A 21912-nucleotide genomic window follows, 5' to 3' on the forward strand; every position below is an offset into this window, starting at 1 on the left:
CCTCAGGGCTCAGTCATGAACTGCTCAGCTCAGATCCCTGCAGAGATGCAGGGTACAGTTTCATTCAAGCTGTCTAGGTGATGGCTGTGCTCAATGGCCTGTGTGCTGCCCACCTATCTCCTCTACGTTGATAGGCACAGTTGTTAGCATGATGCAAGCAGCTGGTGATGTAGACATGATCTGCATCCTGGTACTCGTGACTGCAGGCATTGCTTTTTTGACAGTGTTATCTCTGGTCTCTGGTTTGCTGAAAGCTTTGCTCACGCATGGTTTCCCATTTGTCATTGGGACTGACACCCGCTCACCTTTGTCTCTAAATGCTTCTTGTCTTGGCTGAAAGAAATGCCAGAGCTTCTTGACAACAAGGGAAGAGGCTCTCATGGTTTCCACCCTTTTGCACCTATAGAAAAGAGCCTGTCTAAGCATGACAGATGGCCACATTTGTCACCTTTGTCCTGGGAACACCTGAGCTACTGTGGGTTTTATTATTACATGTTGTAACTGCCAGTTTGAAGCTGCCATATGGAATTAAATTGGTCCCAGCCAGGAAGACTGGAGGACTACTCAGTGGAGCAAGACGTGTCAGTGCCCTTAGAAGGCTATCTGCACTGGGTGGCCTGAAGGGCCCTGCCCCTCCACCCTGGCTGCAGGAGGCCTTCCAACCTGGCCTCAGCTACAAGGGGTGGGAGCCTCAGCACCCCATGTCCACCAGGCTGCACGTGCCTTTTCCTCCACTGCTTGCCCTGCATGTCCTGCTCTGCTTCAGGCCCTTGTTCTAACCCTCCTTTCTTCCAATCTCCCACCCGTTTTCAGAAATCGACAGCAGTGACATGTCAGCTCATGTCACCAGCCCCTCCGGTCGTGTGACTGAGGCAGAGATTGTGCCTATGGGGAAGAACTCCCATTGCGTCCGGTTTGTGCCCCAGGAAATGGGTGTTCACACAGTCAGTGTCAAGTACCGTGGGCAGCATGTAACTGGCAGTCCCTTCCAGTTCACTGTGGGGCCACTTGGCGAAGGGGGTGCCCACAAGGTGCGGGCTGGAGGCCCCGGCCTGGAAAGAGGAGAAGCAGGAGTTCCAGGTGAGTGTTGTGTGTGGGTTTTCCCTATAGAAGAATGAGTTGAATCTGACAGTTTGTACCCTCACACCCCATTTCCCTGCTCTCAGAAGACTTCTAAAGGGTGGGTGGTGGTAAGGGCATTTCTAATTCATGGTGTCTGTGGCTAAGCATGGGAGTCCTCACTTACCCATAGCGACCAGGCTTAGGGAGTTCTTGGAGCCTGCAACTAGTTAGTGTACATCTGAGTCTCTAAGAGAGGAGCAGAGAAAAAGCTGTTTCCAGAGCATCTTGAGGGCCAGTGTTCTGTGGGACACACTAGAATGCTGCAAAACCCATTGTAAGGGTCCCTTCTCATGGTGGGTGCTGGTGCTTAGGTCTGTGGTAAAAAACCTGAACATTCTCATCTTTTTCTGCTTGGTCTGGGTGTGTTCAAAAGGTGCCAGGTTCCCATGAATGTGGTAACCAGTTTTGGTGCTTAGGGAGCTGCAGTGATGGCTCTTTCTTGGATCTTCCTCTAATCCTAGGTTAGAGGAAGAAAGTGCTCGCATGGGGCTGACCCTAGCGCTGCAGGCTTAAGGAAGAAAAGGGGCAGGGGCTTTCCTGGGCTCGCTCACTAACCGGGTGTTTCTTTGCTCTCAGCTGAGTTCAGCATCTGGACCCGGGAAGCAGGTGCTGGGGGCCTCTCCATTGCTGTTGAGGGTCCCAGTAAGGCCGAGATTACATTTGATGACCATAAAAACGGGTCATGCGGTGTGTCTTATATTGCCCAAGAACCTGGTATGTACTCAGGGGTCAACTAAGGACATATCTCTTGTTCAGAGATTGTTAGGTTACAATCTTGACCCATCAAGGTAGCTCAATCAAAGCATTGTGTGTTAGCGGGGGTTGAGGCACATGGAAGAGACTTCTAGAAACCCAATTGCATAAAACAGCTGACTCAAACAGGCAAGAATGATTGTTCTTATCATCTCTTGTCTTTCTCGGTTGGCCTCTCTGCTTCTTGCTTTCTTTCAACTATTTCATTCTGTCCACTGATCAACCATACTCTCTGCCCACACATGGCTGTGGCTGGATTGGCTGCCCCAGGAGAGTGGCCTCAGCGTCTGAGCTCCCTGGAGGAGCGATTTTTCACCTTTTGTGTGCCAGGGATCCTTTGGGCATCTGAAGTGTTCTCAGGATAATGTTTTGTAACATACAAAATAAAATATATCAGATTATAAAAGAAATCAATTGTATTCAGTTATAGTTAATCCAAATTATATTAAAATACAGTTAGGTTAAAATGCAGTTATCACTAGTTATTAAGTATGCAACATATGCATATCTTCATTAAAACTTAAGTCATAAGATGTATTGGTGTACCTTAATGTTAAGGTAGCAAGGAATATAAATGATAATGTCAAAACATCTGTGAAACTTAAAAGGGGGCTGGGTGCTGGTAGCTTAGGACTCACGCCTGTAATCCTAGCTCCCCAGGAGGCAGAAATCAGGAGGATTGCAGTTCAAGACCTGCCTAGGCAAATAGTTCATGAGACCCTATTTTGAAAATACTGAACACAAAAAAGAGAGTTGGAAGAGTGTGGCTCAAGTGGTAGAGCCCCTGCCTAGCATACCAATAAAGGTGATAAAAAGTCACAAATACTTTTCCTGTGCTGTGATTTCCTGTTGACCTTTCTTTAGAAAAATTAAATTAAATTCTAAATTTAAGTTGAAGTTAGTTAAAATGAAGATAGGCCTTTTTTCCTAATTAAATCGATGGATTGCCTGGATTCTACACTCAGACCCTTTAGGGACCATGCTGACCCAGGTTAAGAATCCCTGGCCTAGAATAACTAAGAAAATCATATTAGCTCAGTCTTGGCCAGGTAACCCTCTTTCAACCCATCAGCTGTGGCTTTTGAGAAGGACTGGTCTTTGAATATACTTCAGCCCTAGCTAAGAATCAAGAGGCCTCTCCGGAAGCACCTTTCCAGAATCTCTGAAATGATGGGGCTTTCTTGTTCCAACAGGTAACTACGAGGTGTCCATCAAGTTCAACGATGAGCACATCCCTGAAAGCCCCTACCTGGTGCCCATCATTGCGCCCTCCGACGATGCTCGTCGCCTCACTGTTATGAGCCTTCAGGTGAGACGCAAGGAAGCATCCATCTCGTTGGCCACAGGCTTGACCAGTGAGACCCTTGAACTCCTGAGGCCACTTCAATCCCCCTGGGTGCTCAGGTTTTGTTCACATTTTGACTACAGGTGTCCCCAGCCGCTTGGTAACATTCCAGTGGTAGGGTCACCTCCCCACACCCTCAGGGCAGAAGACAGTTGGGGCAAGTGCAAACAGACTCAGTCAGCAGCACCTCTCCATTTGGGGCCAAGTTTGCTTTTAAATATTTATTCGAATGAAACAATGGAAGCCTGTTAATCATTGGTTAAGGGATAGGGAGGGCTTTCAAAATAGAACAGACAAAACTGACAGTTTAGCCTGCTGCTGTTGGCTTCCTTTTCTGCAAGGAAGTCAATTGCAATTGATTTTAATAGGATGACTTATGGTAAAGGTACCAGGAACTGTGCTGACAATGGTCCCAGGGTTACTGCAGTAAGGTGCAGCAGCCTGGTGAGTGGGCTCTCTTGACCGTTGTAAAGTTGGTGTGGGGAGGTTATGCCAACTGGGAACTAGCTAGCATGAGGTGACAGAGTGAGGTCTCTGTGGCTTCAGAGCCTGTGCTGTTTATTGTAGCTGCCTCAGTTTCCCCAGCATTGTAGCAAATGGCTGTATATTCTAGCTTCCTGGGATACCAGCAGATGTAACCCCCACTACTACCCCAGGTCAAGGTTGCATTAGCACCTCAGCCACCATGGGTACCCCTGCATCCTTTTGCTCAGAAAAGTGAAAAATAATGTGTTTGAATCAGAAGAAGCACGTAAGTTATAGAATAATACCAGAATCCCAAAATATGATTTCTAGTTGAGGGGCTTTCTAAATAGCCTTCAGCTGCCCCCAACTCTTGAAAATAGTGGCTTAGAATCCAATCTGGACTCTCAGATTGGTGACACAGCATCTAGTTCTATATGTCTGGTTCACATTGGAGATTCAGTCTCCCTGGGGGAACTGGGGTGCTGCTAGTTATTCCAAACCTTAGTTTTTGAAGTTAGGGACCCAGACAGAACCCAAACCAGAATCCCAGTCCACAGATTGAACAGGCCTTATCTGGACAGCACCAAGGGTACCACTGGTCACTGTGGTGTAGATGTTTTTCTTGTGTTTCATTTAAAGGCTTTCTAACAGAAGTTTCTTTCCTGGCCGACTTAACTAAAACCTATGGAGGGAGATAAACCCAGCATTTGTGGAGGGCACAGAGCTGCCCTCATGAGTCTTGAAGATTTCTTTCAGATCTTCCGAGGTATTTATCTCCCTCTTGAGGATTTAGTGGCAAAGTGGATTCAGGTAATGTAAGTGATTCTGTCCAAACAGATCTGGTTTGGAGAGCGCATCTGCAGATAGCTTTTCTGTAGTCTTCACATCATGGTTCAGTCATAAATATTTCAATAAATGTGCAGTGGGCTGTGTGTCATGCTTTTATAACCAGCTGCATCTCCTCCTTCCCCCCAACCCCAACCATCCCTGTACTGCTTCTTGGGTCTTTTGTTGCCAAGAGACATGTAAATTATTTATCAGAGCCTAGTCAGAGCCCTGAACAGGCAACATCTGGTGCCAGTTAGGCCAGAGAGGCCTGTATTGTTTTGTCTTGCTTTCAAAACTTTGTAGAAAATTGGAGTTGGCTGGCACCTTGGAAGGGAGAGGGTGGAATGGGAGAGGGAGGAGCTGGTGATCAAAGAACCCTTAAGTTTGTTCTATGTCCTCCCTCCCAGGCTATAACCCACCTCTAGGTAGCTCAATAGAACATTCTGCATTGTCACAGTGCAATACAGTAGTCACTAGCCGCACGTGGCTAATAAACACTTGAAATGTGGCTAGAGGAACTGAGTTTTTCATTTTATTTAATTTTAAGTGCTTTAAATTTATATATCTTCCCATAGGGCTAGTGACACCCAATTGGTTAACACAGCATTAGGGCCATACTAGTAAGGTACGGTCATAGACCAGCATGCTCAGTGCCACCTGGGGATTTCTAGAAGTATAAAATCCCAGACCCACTGAATCAGACCCTGCATCGTAACAAGCTTCCTAGACGGGATGTGAGGGGTGAGCACCACCACCTTGGAGGTAGCACATGAGGAATGCCTGCCTGCCAGGTTCTACCCCGCACTGCTGACTCAGAACTTCACAGCTCAGGATTGTCAGTCTTCACAGCTCCGAACTGTCGCTGCTTGTCTTTGTTCTTAAGTACGTACGGTTTTTATCTCCTCCTCTGAGAACATGCACACTCCAAAACAAAGGACAGGGAGTTAAACTGACCAGGGAAGCAGAAGCTCCACTTTTCCCCATTGCTTTTGGGAAGTACAGGACGCTGCTAAAAGCATTTTAATATTTAACCACAGGCTGACGTCTCTGAGCCTTTCTGTGTATGGGCCAGGCCATATGCCAAGTGTTTTACATGCAGAATTTCATTTGGTCCTCACAGCAGCTCTCTACGAGAGATTCACTTATGTCCATTTTACTGATGAGGAAACAGACTGGTGGAGATTTAATAGCTTAGTTTTATTGCTAGGAAATGGTAGTAAACCAAGTCTGACCTACCTTGCGTGTACAGCCCTTCATAATTTTATTAAAAGTTCTGTCCTTTCTTGTCCTTGAGATTAAAAGAGTGATGATATAAAGCTTGGTTTGTTAGTGAGCACTTGGTATGGTCTGCAGCCAGGCTTCTCCTAGAAAGGGGTCCTTATTTTTTCTCCTGGGAAAATACTGGGTTTTCTGGCCTGCACAGATCTTGTTCGGACACTCAGCTCATAACCCTGTTGCCTGTGATGACTCAAGTCTCCAACCTCGGGGATTAGCTCTTCCATCCTGAACCAAGATGTTTTGAGTACATAACTGTGCAGATGTGTCTGCATTCCCTTACATTTTATGTCACAAACATGGAGCATGACCCTCACTCTTCTGTTGTCGGATGCTATATAGAAAAATATTCCAGGCCTCTTTGCATGAACACTGTCACCTGGTGTCCCGGGTCAGGTCAGTGTGTTCCAGTGAGCAGGAACGTCAAGCACCATAACCTGTCTAATGTATTCTTAGGAATCGGGACTAAAAGTTAACCAGCCAGCATCCTTTGCTATAAGGTTGAATGGTGCAAAAGGCAAGATTGATGCAAAGGTGCACAGCCCCTCAGGAGCCGTGGAGGAATGTCACGTGTCTGAGCTGGAGCCAGGTAAGCAGAGGGGGGTCTGGCATGGAGGTCCCAGCACCAGTGCTCCTGGCTGTGCCTCCCAGGGGAGGACTCATTGGCCTCATTACTGCCAGCAAGCCTGAGTTCTCTTTGCTGCTGCCAGACCTTGCTTATAAATTAGGATAGAAACATTTGCCAGGGACATGGAGACGCTTTGCTTTGACATATAATGCCCTGTCTCTTCCTCCTCCTCCTCCTTTTTAAACAAATTCTGCTTTATTTAGTTTTTGAGGTTTCTTTTACATAACATCATGATTTTTCTCTCACATTTTAGCAAAATCTTAGAGTCATATTATTGACTATGGCATGAGTAAATTTATTTTGATCTCACTTAACTCTGAGAAGCAGATCAATATTCACTTGCAAATTCTAAAAGAATAATACAGGCTTCTAGGGCTTAATACCCTGCACTTTCCTTGCACAGTGCTTCGGAATAAGGAATTCTCTGATATCAGTTAACTTTAATGAAATCATTTTGCCATTGAACATTCATTATGTGCCAAACACTTGGTAGGAAGGTGAGGCTGGGGAGTGCATGATTCCTGCCCTCACAGAACTGAGCCGGGTAGCTCCTGCTACAATCCCAGCACTGGGGAGGCTGAGCTAGGAGGATCGTGGGTTTGAGGTTTGTGTTAGAATATCTGACAGGCAGTGTTTCATTTGAGAAAGCGTGCTGATTTAGCCCTGGAGGTGGAGAGGGGGCTTGAAACCGTACAACTCAACACTTGGCCACCACTTAACCTAGGGATTGAGCACAATTTCAGAAATCATGACATGCAGCTGGGTGAGTGCGTGAGAAGATCATAATGACAGCTAACAGAACCAGGACTGCAGGCTAGAGGGTGGGTCAGGGCTGGTAAGGACCTTAAAGAGTCTACTATTTATTTGGGGGGCTTTTGAAGTATCTCCCAGATATTCAAGCGGTAATGTTTATTAGGTCACCATGGCCTTGGGCTAAGCAGCTAGTGAAGTTTGGTATCCTGGGCCTCAGGCAGTATTTGAAGCCCTTGTGCCAGTGTGCCACAGGAAACTATTGGTTGCAAATTGCAAAATACCCAACTTCATCCAACTCATATGATAAAGAGGTCAGTAATTCACATAGGCTCTAAGATGAGTTCAACAGTGATTTGATTCAGTTACTCACCTGTGTTCTCCAAGGCCTAGAAGACCTTTAGTCTTTCTTCTGCTTCATGAGCCTCATTCTGAGGCTGGCCTTCTTGGTGGCAAGATGGCTGCAGCAGCACCTGATTTTCTCCTTTTTTTTTTGGTGGGGCTGGGGTTTGAACTCAGGGCTTCACACTTGCAAAGCAGGCACTCTACCACTTGAGCCACACCTCCAGTCCCAGCACCTGATTTTCTATCTTCACACCACACCAATCAAGAGCCATTCTCAATCTAAACATAGATCTACCTTATGATCCAGCAATACCACTCTTGGGGATTTACCCAAAAGACTGTGACTCAGGTTACTCCAGAGGCACCTGCACATCCATGTTTATTGCAGCACTATTCACACTAGGCAAGTTATGGAAACAGCCAAGATGCCCCAGCACTGACGAATGGATTAAGAAAATGTGGTATTTATACACAGTGCAATTTTATGCAGCCATGAAAAAGAATGAAATCTTATCCTTCAAAAGTAAATGGATGGAAGTGGAGAACATCATTCTTAGTGAGGTTAGCCTGGCCCGAAAGACTAAAAATCGTATGTTCTCCCTCATATGCAGACTTTAGATCTATGGCAAATATAGCAATGTGGTTGGACTTGGGTCACATGATAAAGCGAGAGCACACAAGAGAGGTATGAGGATAGGTAAGACACCTAAAAAATTAGCTAGCATTTGTTGCCCTCAATGCAGAGAAACTAAAGCAGATACTTTAAAGCAACAGAGGCCAATAGGAGAAGGGGACCAGGAACTAGAGAAAAGGTTAGATCAAGAAGAATTAATTTAGAAGGTAACACATGCACAGGAAAGCAATGCGTGTCAACTCCCTGTATAGCTGTCCTTATCTCAACCAGCAAAAACCCTTGTTCCTTCCTATTATTGCTATACTCTCTCTTCAACAAAATTAGAGATAAGGGCAAAATAGTTTCTGCCTGGTAGCAAAGGGTTGGGGGGGTAAGGGAAGGAGCGGGGCTGGGGGTGGGGTAAGGAAGGGAGCAGGGGGAGGCAGGGAGAAATGACCCAAACATTGTATGCACATATGAATAAAAGAAAAAAAAAAAGCCATTCTCTTCTGAGGATTTTTTTCTCAGAAGTCTTTAGAGGCATTGTTTCTAGATGTCCCCAGCAAGCCTCTCTTCTCATCTTGATGATTTGAGACACACCCATTCCATGTGCTGATTGATTTAGGCTTGGAGAATTTTCCCCATCTAATGAGGGACTGGAGCTGCTGGGAGAAGTGCAGCACTGAAGGATATGGGCTGGCGGCTCTGTGCGGGTGTTTGCCTCCGGCTCTGTGTGGGTGTTTGCCTCCGTAGAGAGAAGCAGAGGGGAAGGAGAGGGTTTGAGTTGAGCTTTGAGGACACAAGTTCTGAAGGAGATAAAGGGTCCTATGAGTGAGGATATTCACTGGCAGGGAGGAGGAACGCAGTGCTCTGCCTCCCGGGCTGGGGATGGTCACGGATGGTCATGGATAGCCTCGGTGCCTACTTCCAGTTTTAGATTAGCTTGTCACGTGCTGTGATCCAAAACATGTAAAAACCTGGCTGTTGCCCTGTGGGACACTTTGAGCATAATTAAAGGACACTAATGCCTCTTGGAACCATTTTTTTTCCTCCTTCAAGTGCCCAAATAGGGAAATGTGCAAAGTGAGATTTTCATAAGGGCGGTGTTCTGAACGGGGCGACGGTGAGAAGCAGATTTGGAATGATGACAGCTCAGCTTGGCCTACAGTCTCATGTCCTCACTTAACTCTAGAATGTCCATTTGCCCCGTTTCAGCCTGTGCCTCTGCTTGTTCTCCTAGATAAGTATGCTGTTCGCTTCATCCCTCACGAGAACGGCATCCACACGATTGATGTCAAGTTCAATGGGAGCCACGTGGTGGGAAGCCCCTTCAAAGTGCGCGTCGGGGAGCCCGGGCAAGCTGGGAATCCTGCCCTGGTGTCCGCCTATGGCTCGGGGCTCGAGGGCGGCACCACAGGTAACTCAGCACTACACTTTGCCTCCACCTGAGCCAGCTCGGGACAAAGCCAGGTTTACCTGTTCAGGCCCCATGGAGGCCTTCCCGGGACGCTCCACAGGAAACCAGAGCAGCACACACTTGGGAGGGCCCTGCTCTCCACAGTTGTGTTGGGAGACGTATACTAACCCCAGATAAATCCAGAGTGAGGGCTTGATGGCTGGGTTATCACATCTTGGTACTGTTTGTTGTGTCCTTGATGTCTTCCTTCACCAAGTTCCTCGGCCCTAGAGGCAGGATGCTGATAATCAGGAACACAGCCCAGTGGCCTTAGTTCTGAGGGTTTTCTTTGCCTGCCTGGCATTCATGATACATCTGGGTGGCCTCCTAGGAACTTCCTCTCCATCCATTCCTTAGTGATCCCTGGGCTCCCAGAAAAGCATCGAAGCTGCACAGGAGACCCGTTGCCAACTGTCCCCTCCTCCTTGTGTTCTCTGGCCCCCACGGAGGAGAAGAACTTGGTTTTAATCATTGCCACAGATGGAACCTGTCTGACTGGGAAGAGAGACAGAGAAGCAGAAATAAATAAAGCCCATTCCATTGCCTTGCTTTGCTCCTTCCTTAGTCTAGCAGGTCACTTGCCTGAGTCTCATCTGTCTTCACTCTGGGTGGCCAGGTCGGTCAGCTGCTGCTTCACTGACAGGCAGTTACACAGAAGGCTCTGATTTTACAGAAGTCGTTTTACTTCACTGACAGGGCACAGCTTGCTTTTGTCACTTGATGTCTTAAAGGTCTTCCCATATCAAAGCCCTCTTGAGGGGCTCTGATTGGTATTTGTACTGTGAACCAAAAACTGTTGGCATGATCAGCTAGAGATGGACATCGGCTAGTGTCCAGTGTGTCACAGTTGTAGAGGATGCTGGGTGGGAGGAGCTTGTCCTCTTAACACATTTCTACAGGGGAAGTCCTCAAAGTAGTCTTAGTGGGACATGGCTTGCATTTGTGTTACTTGGGACTCTCTTTGGAAGGTGCTGTATTTTCAAGTCCCTTCTGTGTGTACCCCCTTCTGCATCCCCCTGTCCTTCCCCACGCTCTTCATTGAGTGGGACGGAGCAGACTGTCCTCCACATGTGTGAGGGGATGAGTGGCTATGGTTACCTGGCATCCAGCCCTGGAGAGTGAGTGTCCTAGTGGCAAGAGACCCTGTCCCAGTTCAGGAGTGACTGACAATGCTTACATGTTGCTGGGGAATCTGGCCAGAGTGTTGGCTCCAGGAGTGGTGTCAATACTGCCAGACTCCCCAGCGCATCCATACTGGCTCCCCCTGTGCTCTAGGCCAGCTTGCCCTTTGTGGAGGGCCTTAGGTGATGCCCATTGTACAGAGAGGGAAAGTGAGGCACAGAGCGGCCAGTCACTCCTCAGACTCACTCAACTGAGAGGAAACAGAGCCAGGAGTCAGTCCAGGTCTGGGACCTTAACCACTGAGTTTCTCCCCCTACCTGAGTGGCCACTCACCTACAGGCACCTTCTGTACCCTAGCCCACTTTGCGGGGTGTCCTAACCCAAGGCCTCTGGTGTCCCTTTCCACCCCCTAGCCCCCAGCTGTACACAGCGGTTTCCAGGCTGCAACACAGGCATGTGGCCCTTAGCTAGCCATCCACCATTGAGAGTTCAGTGGGGGCCCTCCTGGCAGACCAGCTGTCCTTGGTCTCGTCCCCATAGCTGTCTCTGGGTCTTCCGTGCTGGCCAGAGCCATCTGACCCCTGCGGGCCTGCTGGTGCTAGCGCAGCCCTCCTGCTTACACTTGGCAGTGTGCACACCTTCTCGGGAGGTCAGGTTTCAGATTCTGCTCTGCAAGCACAGCTGCTGCCACTACCGAGAGGGAGCCGGCCTTGCCCTTGCCGGGAGGCTCCCAGCCAGGAGGAGCGGCCCGGAGCTGCTGTTTCAACCCTGTGTAAATATTGCTCTTGTCAGAGGCAAGGCGCCTTGTTTTTCTAGCCCTCCCTCTCCCAAGCCTTTTCCCAAATATCCATCCAGAGATTACACAGCTGCAGTGAATGGAGGAAAAGGGATCTGCTCGGCCTCCAAAGGGCTCGGCATCCTGACCTTCGGAACAAAGCAAACATCCCTGTGGTTTTTTTTGAGTGGCTTTACTGTATCTCTTGGCTGAAACGTTAAATGGTCCATTCTGCAGATCTAGGAGCAGGGAATGTGGAGAATTGGGGCAGGACTTTGCTGGGGGGTAGTGAAGGGGGAGAGTTAGTCTGGAGATTTCCTGACTTTGGAGCAGCCTGGGGGTCGGGGTAGGAGAGGACCACCATGCCAGGGGTGGGCCATGCTATCATCCTGGTGATAGTTGCAGTTGGTGGTGGGTTTCTCTCTCCTGTCTTCTCCCAGGCAAGTGTCTTAGCTCTGAGTTGGACTCTGACGTCTGGGTCCCTCTTCTGCTCATCTTCAGCTGGGTGGCTCTGGATGAGTTGTCTCCGTGTCTCTACTTCCTTTTTTGTAAGGTGGGAATAATAAATTGGCCTAATAGTCTTGCTTGGAGCATTAAAGGAGGTAACAGCTAGGTAGCTCTTGTCCCAGAATTCCTAATTTCCCTTTTTGTACCTCATCTTCTCTGCCTTTTCAGGCTCTCACAGTCAAAACAAACTTTTTTTTTTCCTCAGGAATGAAAAAATCACTTGTTAAGGAGGGTGGAGTTTCTCCCCACTGTAGCCAGGTCTTTTCAACCTCACTTTAAAAATATCTTCCCTTATCACTGCCTTACAGCCACTTCCTGGACACCCTACTCCTGCCACCCTCCACCCCTGCCTCCATCCCGCCCCCATCCTCACACAGCCCCCAGCCTTGGCAGCTGCTGCAGGAGGGGCTTCTCTGCTGCCCAGATTAGAAGCTGTGACAAGGTCAAGATAGTAGGGGGACTTTGGTACAGAGCCTCAAAGAATCTCAACCCAGAAACAGCTGGGTTGTGTTTGGGGGGTCGCACAAGAGCAGCGCCTTTGTTTTATTGATAAGCAGAACAATAATTCTTTCACTAGCCCAGGAGCTATAATTAAACCAAAATATGTCCCAGCTGGGTTGGCGTCTCTGGCTCTAGCAGAGGCTTGGCTTTGTGTGGGGATGCTGTGCCAGGGATGCCCCCTAGAGGACCCTGTAGAGGACGTGCAGCTGGTTTCCTGTTTCCAGTAGCCCCACTGACCACCTTGTCCCCCTGTGGACTAGAAGGGGGACTGAGGGAGTGCCTCCACGGTCATCAACTGGTGCTCTCTTTTGGCCTTCTGTCCACAAGGCAGGATGTCTGAGGTCAGGGGTCTTGGGGCTGCAGTTAGGGCAGCTGAAGGGACCCTACTGTTTGTCCAGTGGTAGAGCTAGGCCAGACACCACTGGTTCAAGTGCAGCTCACCACTTTTTGATGATAAGCCATGACTGGCAAGTGGCTGACCCTCCCTTTGCCTTGGGAATCACTGGGGAAGAATGCCAGGCAGTTAAATGTAAGGGGAGGATGCAGCCCATGTAGGGCACACGGTGCTCAGGCAGCAGGAGCTGCTGTTTCGTTCCTGCTCTTGTTGCTGGTGTCCGTGGCACAGTGGGTGGGCTGGTAGCACCTAGCCCAGGCTTCAGCATGATGTCAGGGGTGGGGATCCTGAGGAGGAAAGAAGGAAATACTAGACCTTCCCAATTTCTCCAAGTGTACTCAGAGGAAAAGAAAAAGTTCATAGGCACCCACGCCTCCCCTGTCCCCTGGAGACAAAGCTGGGCCCTGGTGGCTGAAGTAGCACTTTGGGTTCACAGTGATGATTCAGGGTCTTCGCGCTCAGCATGGCTCATGCCCAGAAAGGAGAACAGGGTGTTCAGTCAGCCAGTGTTTGTGGGCGAAATGTCAGTGACACTCCTGCCCTAGCCTGGGTAAGGGAGCCCAGGGTTCTCTGTGCCAGGAGCTCAGAGCTAAGACTAGTCGGTTCCCATGTCACCAAGGCAAAGCCCTCTGTGAGGTAGCTTGTGTCACCCCCCCTCCCCCAACTGCTTCAACTCCCCAGGGACAGCCCCCCAGGCCACACCCTTTTATCCCTTGATGAACATCCATGTGCATATTCCATCTCTTCCCTCCCAGGCATCCAGTCTGAATTCTTCATCAACACCACCCGGGCAGGCCCAGGGACATTATCTGTCACCATTGAAGGGCCTTCCAAGGTCAAAATGGATTGCCAGGAAACCCCAGAAGGGTACAAAGTGATGTACACACCCATGGCCCCTGGAAACTACCTGATTGGTGTCAAATATGGCGGGCCCAACCACATCATGGGCAGTCCCTTCAAGGCCAAGGTGACAGGTAATAATGAGTCACCTTTGAAGTTATTCCTCCAGCCTCTGAAGCTAATCTTGTCAAATTAGCAATAGCAGAAAGTACAGCTGATTTCTGATATGTTGAATCTACTGGACTGTAAAGAATGTAAAGAAATGGTATGCCAGAAGCCAGTGCGTACGAACTTGCAAAACAAATCTCCATGGTGGGGGGGTGTGGGGAGTGTATGAGTTGAAGAGGACGTAGGCGGTGTTCTATTTCTGGCAGAAAAGAAGAAATGTTTTACAATTTGAGATCTTATGTATTTTTTTTTTAATCAGGGCCTGAAAAATCCCTTCATTTCTAACCTTCACTTTTGAAAAAATCCAAAAGTTCTATTAAATTTGTAAAAACATGCCCCCTTCAAAACACTGGAAAAATGCCAAGCAATAAAAAGAACTTCACAGCCCACCATCCACGCTTGCACTAAATCCCTTCCACTCCTTATAGAAAAATTAGAATATTCAGAAGAATCATCCTCTTATTTATAGAATCAAGTTTTTAAATTTTGTTATGTATCTTCCCAATTGTTTGCACTGCTCATGGAGTATTTTATATAAATGAAAAGATGTGACTTCTACAGGGTGGTGTGTCCTTATGTGGGAGGAATTTCTAGACCTTGCCAACCAGGGCCACACTGGTCCATTGGCCCAGGAAGCCAGATCCCAGTTATGGAAGGACCCCAGGGGGGTTATAAGACATTATGTGTAATCTGGACACAGTGGCACATACCGTAATCCTAGCATGTGGGAGGTAGAGGCAGGAGGATCCAGTGTTTGAGTCCATCCTGGGCTACATATTAAGTTTAAGGCTAATCTGAGTTACATAGTAAAACTCTTGTCTTAAAAAACCAAGGACTAGGGATATAGCTCAGTGGCAGGGCACTTGCCTAGCCTATGCAAGGCCCTGGGTTCCATCCCTAGCACTATAAGGAAAACTAAATAAAGACATGGGTGTGAGATATGAATGTAGTGGCCTTCTTACCCAGGTGTTGGGGTATGGGGGCTTTTGCATGGGACATTCACCTGTCCTCTGGCAATTCATACCTGTTTCCCTCCCTTCCATGTTGTAGGCCAGCGTCTGGTCAGCCCAGGCTCAGCTAATGAGACCTCATCCATTCTGGTGGAGTCAGTGACCAGGTCCTCAACCGAGACCTGCTACAGTGCCATCCCCAAATCATCCTCGGACGCCAGCAAAGTGACCTCCAAGGGGGCAGGGCTCTCAAAGGCCTTTGTGGGCCAGAAGAGCTCCTTCCTGGTAGACTGCAGCAAAGCTGGTAGGCAGCACGAGCCCACTGGGGTGGTGTGGGCCTGGGGGTTGGGGAGGCTGGGGCCTTCGTCCACTTTTACCACCCCCCCACACCCGGTGCAGAGGCCTTCTGTAGTGTCCTCCCACTACATGACCCAGCCACTTGCAAGTAACCATGTTTCTTGTCCTGTTTGCCACTTAATATTTTTAAGTGATTTTCTTCTCTCTTGCCTCTGGATTCTTTCGCCATGACTTTGAGGTAGGTAGAAAAGGTGGTGTCCCCATTAGAGAATTGGTTACCTTCTCTGCCACTAATTGAGATTTGAACTTGGGTATACATTTAGGTGGCAATAGTCATTTGCCTGTGGCTCTGGCATTCAGCACACTTCAGCTGGGAACCCAGCTCTGCTTTGTTCATTCATTCACTCACTCACTCATTCGTTCACTAAGCTTGTTCACCATTGGCTGCAGGCAAGTTGCTAAATATCCTTAAGTTTCCTCTTCTCCTAAATGAGAATCGTAACACTACCTTCCTTAAGGTTCTTGTGAGAATGCACAGGAAGATCCTAACAGCCAACACTTATATAGGGCTTACTGTGGCTAAGGGCCTAACTTGGTGGGTCACACAAGCTCATGAAGCAGACAGATGGGTAGAGGTCCATGTCCAAGGTCATCCAGACAGGAAGTGGCAGGGCAGAGACTGAGTCTGCACCTCAGCCTCATAGTCCCTGGTGGTAATCACCATACTCTGCCACCTGTCAGGGATCCCAGCCTCATCAGAGAAGCCCAATAGGCAGTCCCTGGTCTTTCCCTCTGGCTCCCACAGTCCTCCTCTTCCTCTTCCTCTGATACATCCAAATGGAGTAACACTTTTTCTCCCTCCAGGTTCCAATATGCTGCTGATCGGGGTCCACGGGCCCACCACCCCTTGCGAAGAGGTCTCCATGAAGCACATGGGCAACCAACAATATAATGTCACATATGTCGTCAAGGAGAGAGGAGATTACGCTCTGGCCGTGAAGTGGGGGGAGGAACACATCCCAGGCAGCCCCTTTCATGTCACGGTGCCTTAAACAGTTTTTGTCAAATCCTGGCAGGAGTTCTTGTCGTTGCTTTTGTTGCTTGTTTATAAATTCGTGTTCTACAATGTCCTTGGCCTGTTGGTGGGTCTGAAACTCCATCCCAAAACATTGCCAAAGTGCCTTCAGAATAAGTTCTAGATTTGATTCTGAAGGGCCACCTTGGGAAGCCCTAAGAAATGCACACTTATCCAGTGGGCTGAGGAGATGCAGAGTGTACTCATTCAAATCAGAACTCTTGGTGGCACGTCACTGCAGACAGATCAAGAGCGTGAACAAGACTGTTGTTTAAAAAAAAAAAAAAAAAAAAAAGCTGGCTAGCCTAAGCTACTGGTCCACTCTTAAACATTTATGAAACAAGACTGGGAAAGGGACAAGAAAAAAGAGGAAACCTAGTTTAGGTTCTCATTCAGCAACAATGGCTTAAAACCAGCTCCATCTAGGCCCTGATTCTGTAAGCAGAGGCTACAGAATCAGCCTACCATGGTTTTGACACTACTCCTTACCAGTCTGTCATGCTGTGTGGCCTTCTGTTGTCTCCCCAAGGGCAGAGTGAACTGTGGCAAATGACTTCCCAGTGACTCTGTTCTGTTCCTGGTGATTATTTCCTTGCAGAGTGACAGTATGATCATCTTGTCGGTCATGTGTCCACCTTTGTCTTCTGAGGCCATTTCAGTCACTTGGTCAGGACATCATACAAGGGATGAGCAGCACCCCATTTGCCCTCGATCCCTTCTAACCATCACTAGCCTGTCTTACCAAAGCTTTTAAAGAGACCTCAGGTGGGTCTGCATTCAGTGCCCTCATCATGGAGGCCTGTCATGTGTCATAACATACACATCCCAGCCAGCCTCATGGTTAGCTGGCTCTTTCTAGAAAATAATTGTAAGTATGGACAGAAAGGAAAGAAACTGTTGCTATTTGACTTGCAATTTGGGGAATTGCTAGGGCGGGGCTTGGCTCAATTTTGGTCTCTTTACCACTGGGCAGAAACAGCAACAGCTACGTAGCTGACCGTGACCATGTATTTATTTGGCCTTGGCCACCACCACGTGTCATCTGTGGCTGTTGGGGAAGCAATAGGCAGCCGGGAATTCCAGAAATCGGGTGTGGGGTGTTTTGTATGGCTTCTGCAGACCTGAGCTGACTTTGAAGCAATCAAGGGCATTGTCTCATGGTGGAGCCCAGAGGCATAGTGTGATCTGGTGGGCAGACTTTCTGACTTGCTGCTTAGTCCTGAGGAAGTAGCCGCTGTCATCCTGGGTGTGGCAGGGGTGAGATAAGTGCCCTGTACTGAGGCACGGTGGCTGGGGCAGGTGTTGGTGGTACAAGCCACTTGTTAGCAACCGGAGAAGCTGAAGCCCAAAGTTAAGGGACTGCAGGCACCATGATCTGGGATACACAAGCCAACTGGAATCAAATGCCGACTGTAAATTGTATCTTGTAACTTATTAAATAAAATGTCTGCTTCTCAAAGTTCTTGGGTGGTGTCTCTGGAATAAATGGTTTGGGACCAGCTCTCCCAGCCTCCGACTGAAAAGACACAGATGAGCAGCTTGGACAAGGAGTCTATCCTCTTTTGGCAGGGGAACCTCCATCTTCTCCTGAGGGGTCAAGTGGCCAGATAGGGCCAGCCTGAGAGGCACGGGCACCCTAAGAAGAAGTGCATGGGCCCTGACACCAACACTCTTTCTTAGGGACTTCCATATATGAGGCCCTCCCAGGTGAAGGCTGTGACTTCTTTTCTTTTCAGGAAGGGTGTCACTATGTAGCTTAGATGGGCCTCAAATTTGCTATTCTCCACCCTCGACCTTCCAAGTGCTGAGATTACAGGTGTATACAACCATGCCCAGCAAAGCTGTAGCTTTCAAGAAAGAGAACAAGCAAGCCTTTTTCCTGATTACATTGGGAAGTCTCATTTTCAAACAGTAACCTTTCACAGGCCCTCACACCTCCTTAGATAAGCAGAGTTGGCATTTGGTGCTGGTATCTGTTGTTCTGGCCTCATGCTCTCTCTCTGCATCTCCTTTCTGCTGGGAAGAATTTCTGATATCCTCCTAATTCTCACAGTAATCATGTGACACCATTATATGGGTGACAAAACTGGGTGCAGTTTTACCCCATGTTTGGAGGCCCAGCGCCCACTTGGGGACAGACCCAAGGTCTCAGCTTTTTGACCCCAGAGCAGGAGCTCTACCCCTGGTCCCACCACCAAGGTAGCAGGAGCAGAGAAGGATAGGGTTGCGGGAGCCCTGTGAAGCCCCTGGCAGGGGCCATGGTGACAGGAAGTCTCTGCTGAGCCCCTGGCCCTCTAGTGTGTGGTAGGGGGTGGAAAGAAAAGGCAGGCAAAGAGACTGCATCCTTTTTGTATTTCTTGTGACACCTGGCTATGGATCAGATTAGTGATTTGTTTACCTCAGAGGTGGGAGGAGGCAGGTGGAGGCAGGAGCCCCCTTATCTGTGGTCTGCACCTTGAAGGACTGTCCTGGGCTTCTGCCCAGGTGGCCTGTGGGGAGCCAGCTCTGCATAGCATGATGCTGGCTTTGCCACAGGAGCAAGGGTCCAGCCATTGATTTCACCACCTTCAAACCAGGACTGGGTTTGTTGGGGGAGGCGGCATTTGTATGTTAACTGTGGATTTTGGCATTGATATCACAGAGTTTAAACACTGGGTCCACCACTCACTGGCTGTGTGGCCTTGGGGAAGCCACCTCAGCTCTTTGAGCCTTCCACCCTCTGGGTGGTGATAAGGATTGGATGAAATCCTGCCAGGCACTCTAATGGCTCCTGGGACCAACACCTGCTGGAGATGTAATCTGGGCCCTGCTTGCTTGTTAGCAGGCACAAGGTGGCCCCTGCATGTTGCTGATAATGGTGTCACCCTCAGGGCATCTCCTTCCTAAAAGCCAGCACTGACATCAGAGACATCATCTCAGGGTGGATACTGCTGGTCAGTGGCTGGAACCGGAGGGCAGCTTTTATTTGCACCTGGGCTTGGTTACTATGGAAACCAGCTGTTGTTTTGCAAACACCTTGAAACTTTGAAACTTGACCCTGATAGACCTGGTGCCAGGTTCTTTCTGACTTTCACTGGTTGACTTTGCCCTTTTCCTGGCAGGAGCTGACAGGGCTGTGACTCTTCAGGTGGCCACTGGAGTTTGGAAGTACTGGACCTGTGGAGTTTATTAAGCAGAAGAGGCCTGACCTGCCCTGTGCAGCCCAGGTGTCCACTCTGCTTACTCAGGCCTCCCCTGCCCAGGGCAGGAGGCTGCCACGAAAGAGACAATGTATTGTCTGTGCTTCCAGTGATTTCTGCATGTCTAGTTTTAAGACTTCAAAGGCATCTTGAAAGTCACATTTTGATGAGTTTGGTGTAAAATCAGTTGGGTGCATAGGGATTTAATTTCCATTGAAAATTGCTCAGCCTTAAAAATCAGCAGAATAAAGGTTAGAGACAGAATGAGTTCTCTATCCTTCTCAAGTCTGTATTGGAAAATGGGGAGTCAAGGTCAACACCTGAGTGCCCTTTCACCTCAGTTCCAGGGGCAGGGGTGAATAGAAGGCTCAGAGGGGAAGGGGTTTTGTAGTCCGTGTTTCACTCATGAAAACTCCTTCCCAGCAGTATATTTCATTTATGTTTTTTCTTTCTTCTCATAAATGTCACACTGGAGGGGGGAAGGGTTCCAGGCCAGTCTGGATTCAGTTTCCCTCTGGCTTTGTCCTAAGGATGCTGTTCACATACATGGCGGGAAGGATTGTGTCCAACAAAGGATCCGCTTTGTGATGGGCTTTGTCTGGGTCCCCAAGCCCACGGGCACCAGCTCATGTACATGGAATTTGGGGGACCCACCCACCCCACACACCCTTTTTCTCTTCCTGAGAATTCTCAAAGGCGGTAGTAGGTGGAATTTACAAGCACGTGTGGCACGGATCCCAGGGTGCTCCGAGCTTTGAACTTGCTTATCTCCCCAGGACAAAGAATCTGTGAGCCTTTTATTGTCCTGGATTTCTGACCACTGCCTTCTGAGGCACCAGAACGCCCTGCCTCGCCCTGTTGGGTACTGCCCTTCCCTTCTAGATAGGGGACATTCTTAGGGTACAGTTGGTACTGAACCCTGGCAGGGTGTTCTCAGAGAAGGAGACCTTGACAGAGGTGCCAGGTACCCCCCAAAAGTCAGGCCACAGGCTCAGCTATAAACAGCTAGCTTGAGTAGCCACAGAGTGATCTGGGTGACAGGCACTTGGCAAGCAGCAGGGTGCATGGGACCAGCTCAAGTCTAGCTTCCAAGCCCAACTCTGCCGCTTACCACCTGAGACAGCTCAAGGCAGTAAATGCTGGGCCTCAGTCCCCTCATCTGGAAAATGGGGAAATAGTGGGGAACTTCCATTCTAAGTGAAGATCAACTCTCCCCAGCCGGCACAGTCATCTGTCAATGGGCTTGGGTAAACCCTCCACCCAGAGCCACCAGGAAAAGGGCTCCCTGAGTGTTGGGGTAACTCAGCTCCCCAAGGTAGATAGAGTGGAAGGGATGCCCCGTTGAGGAAAAAGGGGGCTTGTGGGGAAGCCATTTTAGTATAGTGATTCTAAGCACAGACCAGAAGGTTCAAATCCTGGCTCTGCCATGACCTTAGCAGGCTACTTATCCTCACAGAAACGGAAACCTGTGGCTCAGTCTTCTCACCAGTAAAATGGGTTAGTATGACCTGCCCCATCCAGTGTCACATGACAAGATGTGAGGAAAGAGTATGTCTCAGTGTGCAGTGAGGGATTAGGGCTCACGAAATGGCCATTGCTAGTGTAAGGTGATGGGTGAGTTTTCTGCATGGGGAGGAGGTAGTGTTGGGACAGAAGGACAGAGCCCTAGCAGAGGCATGGACAGAGCCCTGGCAGGTAACTTGACCTAGGCATCACCATGTGATTGGGGGGGGGGGGTGGACCACAGAACTTGAGTGAGATTGGACATCGGTGGCCTGGAGGAGTGACCACCAAGAAGGGAGAAATTGGCTGAGTGAGGTGCGCTCACCCTTGTCCCTACCAAGGCCAGAAAGAGGCCTGGGGTTGCCCCCACCTTCCCAGGGCTATTAGATGGGTCTTGAATGAGTTCATTTCTAGAGTAAGAAAGTTATCACTAGTCATTCAAATACTGGACTCTGAATCCTGCTATCTTCACTTTTTACAGAGGAATGTGCCAAGGCTCAGAGAGGTTAAGTGACTTGTCCAAGGTCACACAGGTAATAAATAATGGTCAAATGTGAGTTTAGGAAAGGGACTGTGAAGTTGTGTGCTGCTCCCAGACATAGGAAATAGAATCCAAAAGCAGTGCTCTTTGTGGCCATCAGCAGTCCTTGAACCCATTGAAAGCCAGTACTTTGGGGACATTTTCCACACCTTCTCCAGTCCCTTAGCCTTTGAGGATACTTGGCCACCATGTCCACCAGGGTTATGTTGCTGCACTGATCACCAGGGGTCATCTTGAACAAGAGAACCTAAGCTGAGGGCAGCCCCTGCTGTGGGGAAGGCTCAGGGTCACTGAAGCCCTGAGGAAAGGGACACCTGCCTCTGCCCTCTGTGCCTGAGGCACCAGGATGTCCCAGCTTGGGGGTCAGGTGCAATCTGCACCCACCTTTCTGTTTAGTGCAGTGCCTGACACAAAGTCAAGAGTAAATAGATGTTTGTTGCATGAATAAATGAGAACACACCCGAGCAGAAAGCAGAAAAC

The 21912-nt window shown here is 48.9% G+C and overlaps 1 protein-coding gene across 6 annotated transcripts in view; it reads left to right on the top strand.

Moving 5' to 3' along the window:
• The window catches only part of Flnb (filamin B), a 133117-nt gene extending 115449 nt beyond the window's left edge, over window positions 1-17668 (top strand). For 4 of the 6 annotated variants that reach the window (XM_074044044.1, XM_074044037.1, XM_074044038.1 and 1 more), the window contains 8 exons: window positions 814-1080; window positions 1699-1836; window positions 3069-3184; window positions 6245-6377; window positions 9365-9541; window positions 13635-13853; window positions 14938-15141; window positions 15999-17668. In XM_074044044.1, the coding sequence (XP_073900145.1) occupies window positions 814-1080; window positions 1699-1836; window positions 3069-3184; window positions 6245-6377; window positions 9365-9541; window positions 13635-13853; window positions 14938-15141; window positions 15999-16186 (1442 nt within the window). In that variant the 3' untranslated portion in view covers window positions 16187-17668. Of the gene's footprint in view, window positions 1-6; window positions 53-813; window positions 1081-1698; window positions 1837-3068; window positions 3185-6244; window positions 6378-9364; window positions 9542-13634; window positions 13854-14937; window positions 15142-15998 lie in introns of those variants that run through there. The other 2 variants (XM_074044041.1, XM_074044042.1) reach the window with 2 other exon arrangements.
• The last annotated feature ends 4244 nt before the right edge of the window (window positions 17669-21912 follow it).

The sequence above is a fragment of the Castor canadensis genome, chromosome 10, assembly GCF_047511655.1.
Source record: "Castor canadensis chromosome 10, mCasCan1.hap1v2, whole genome shotgun sequence".
NCBI lineage: Eukaryota > Metazoa > Chordata > Mammalia > Rodentia > Castoridae > Castor > Castor canadensis.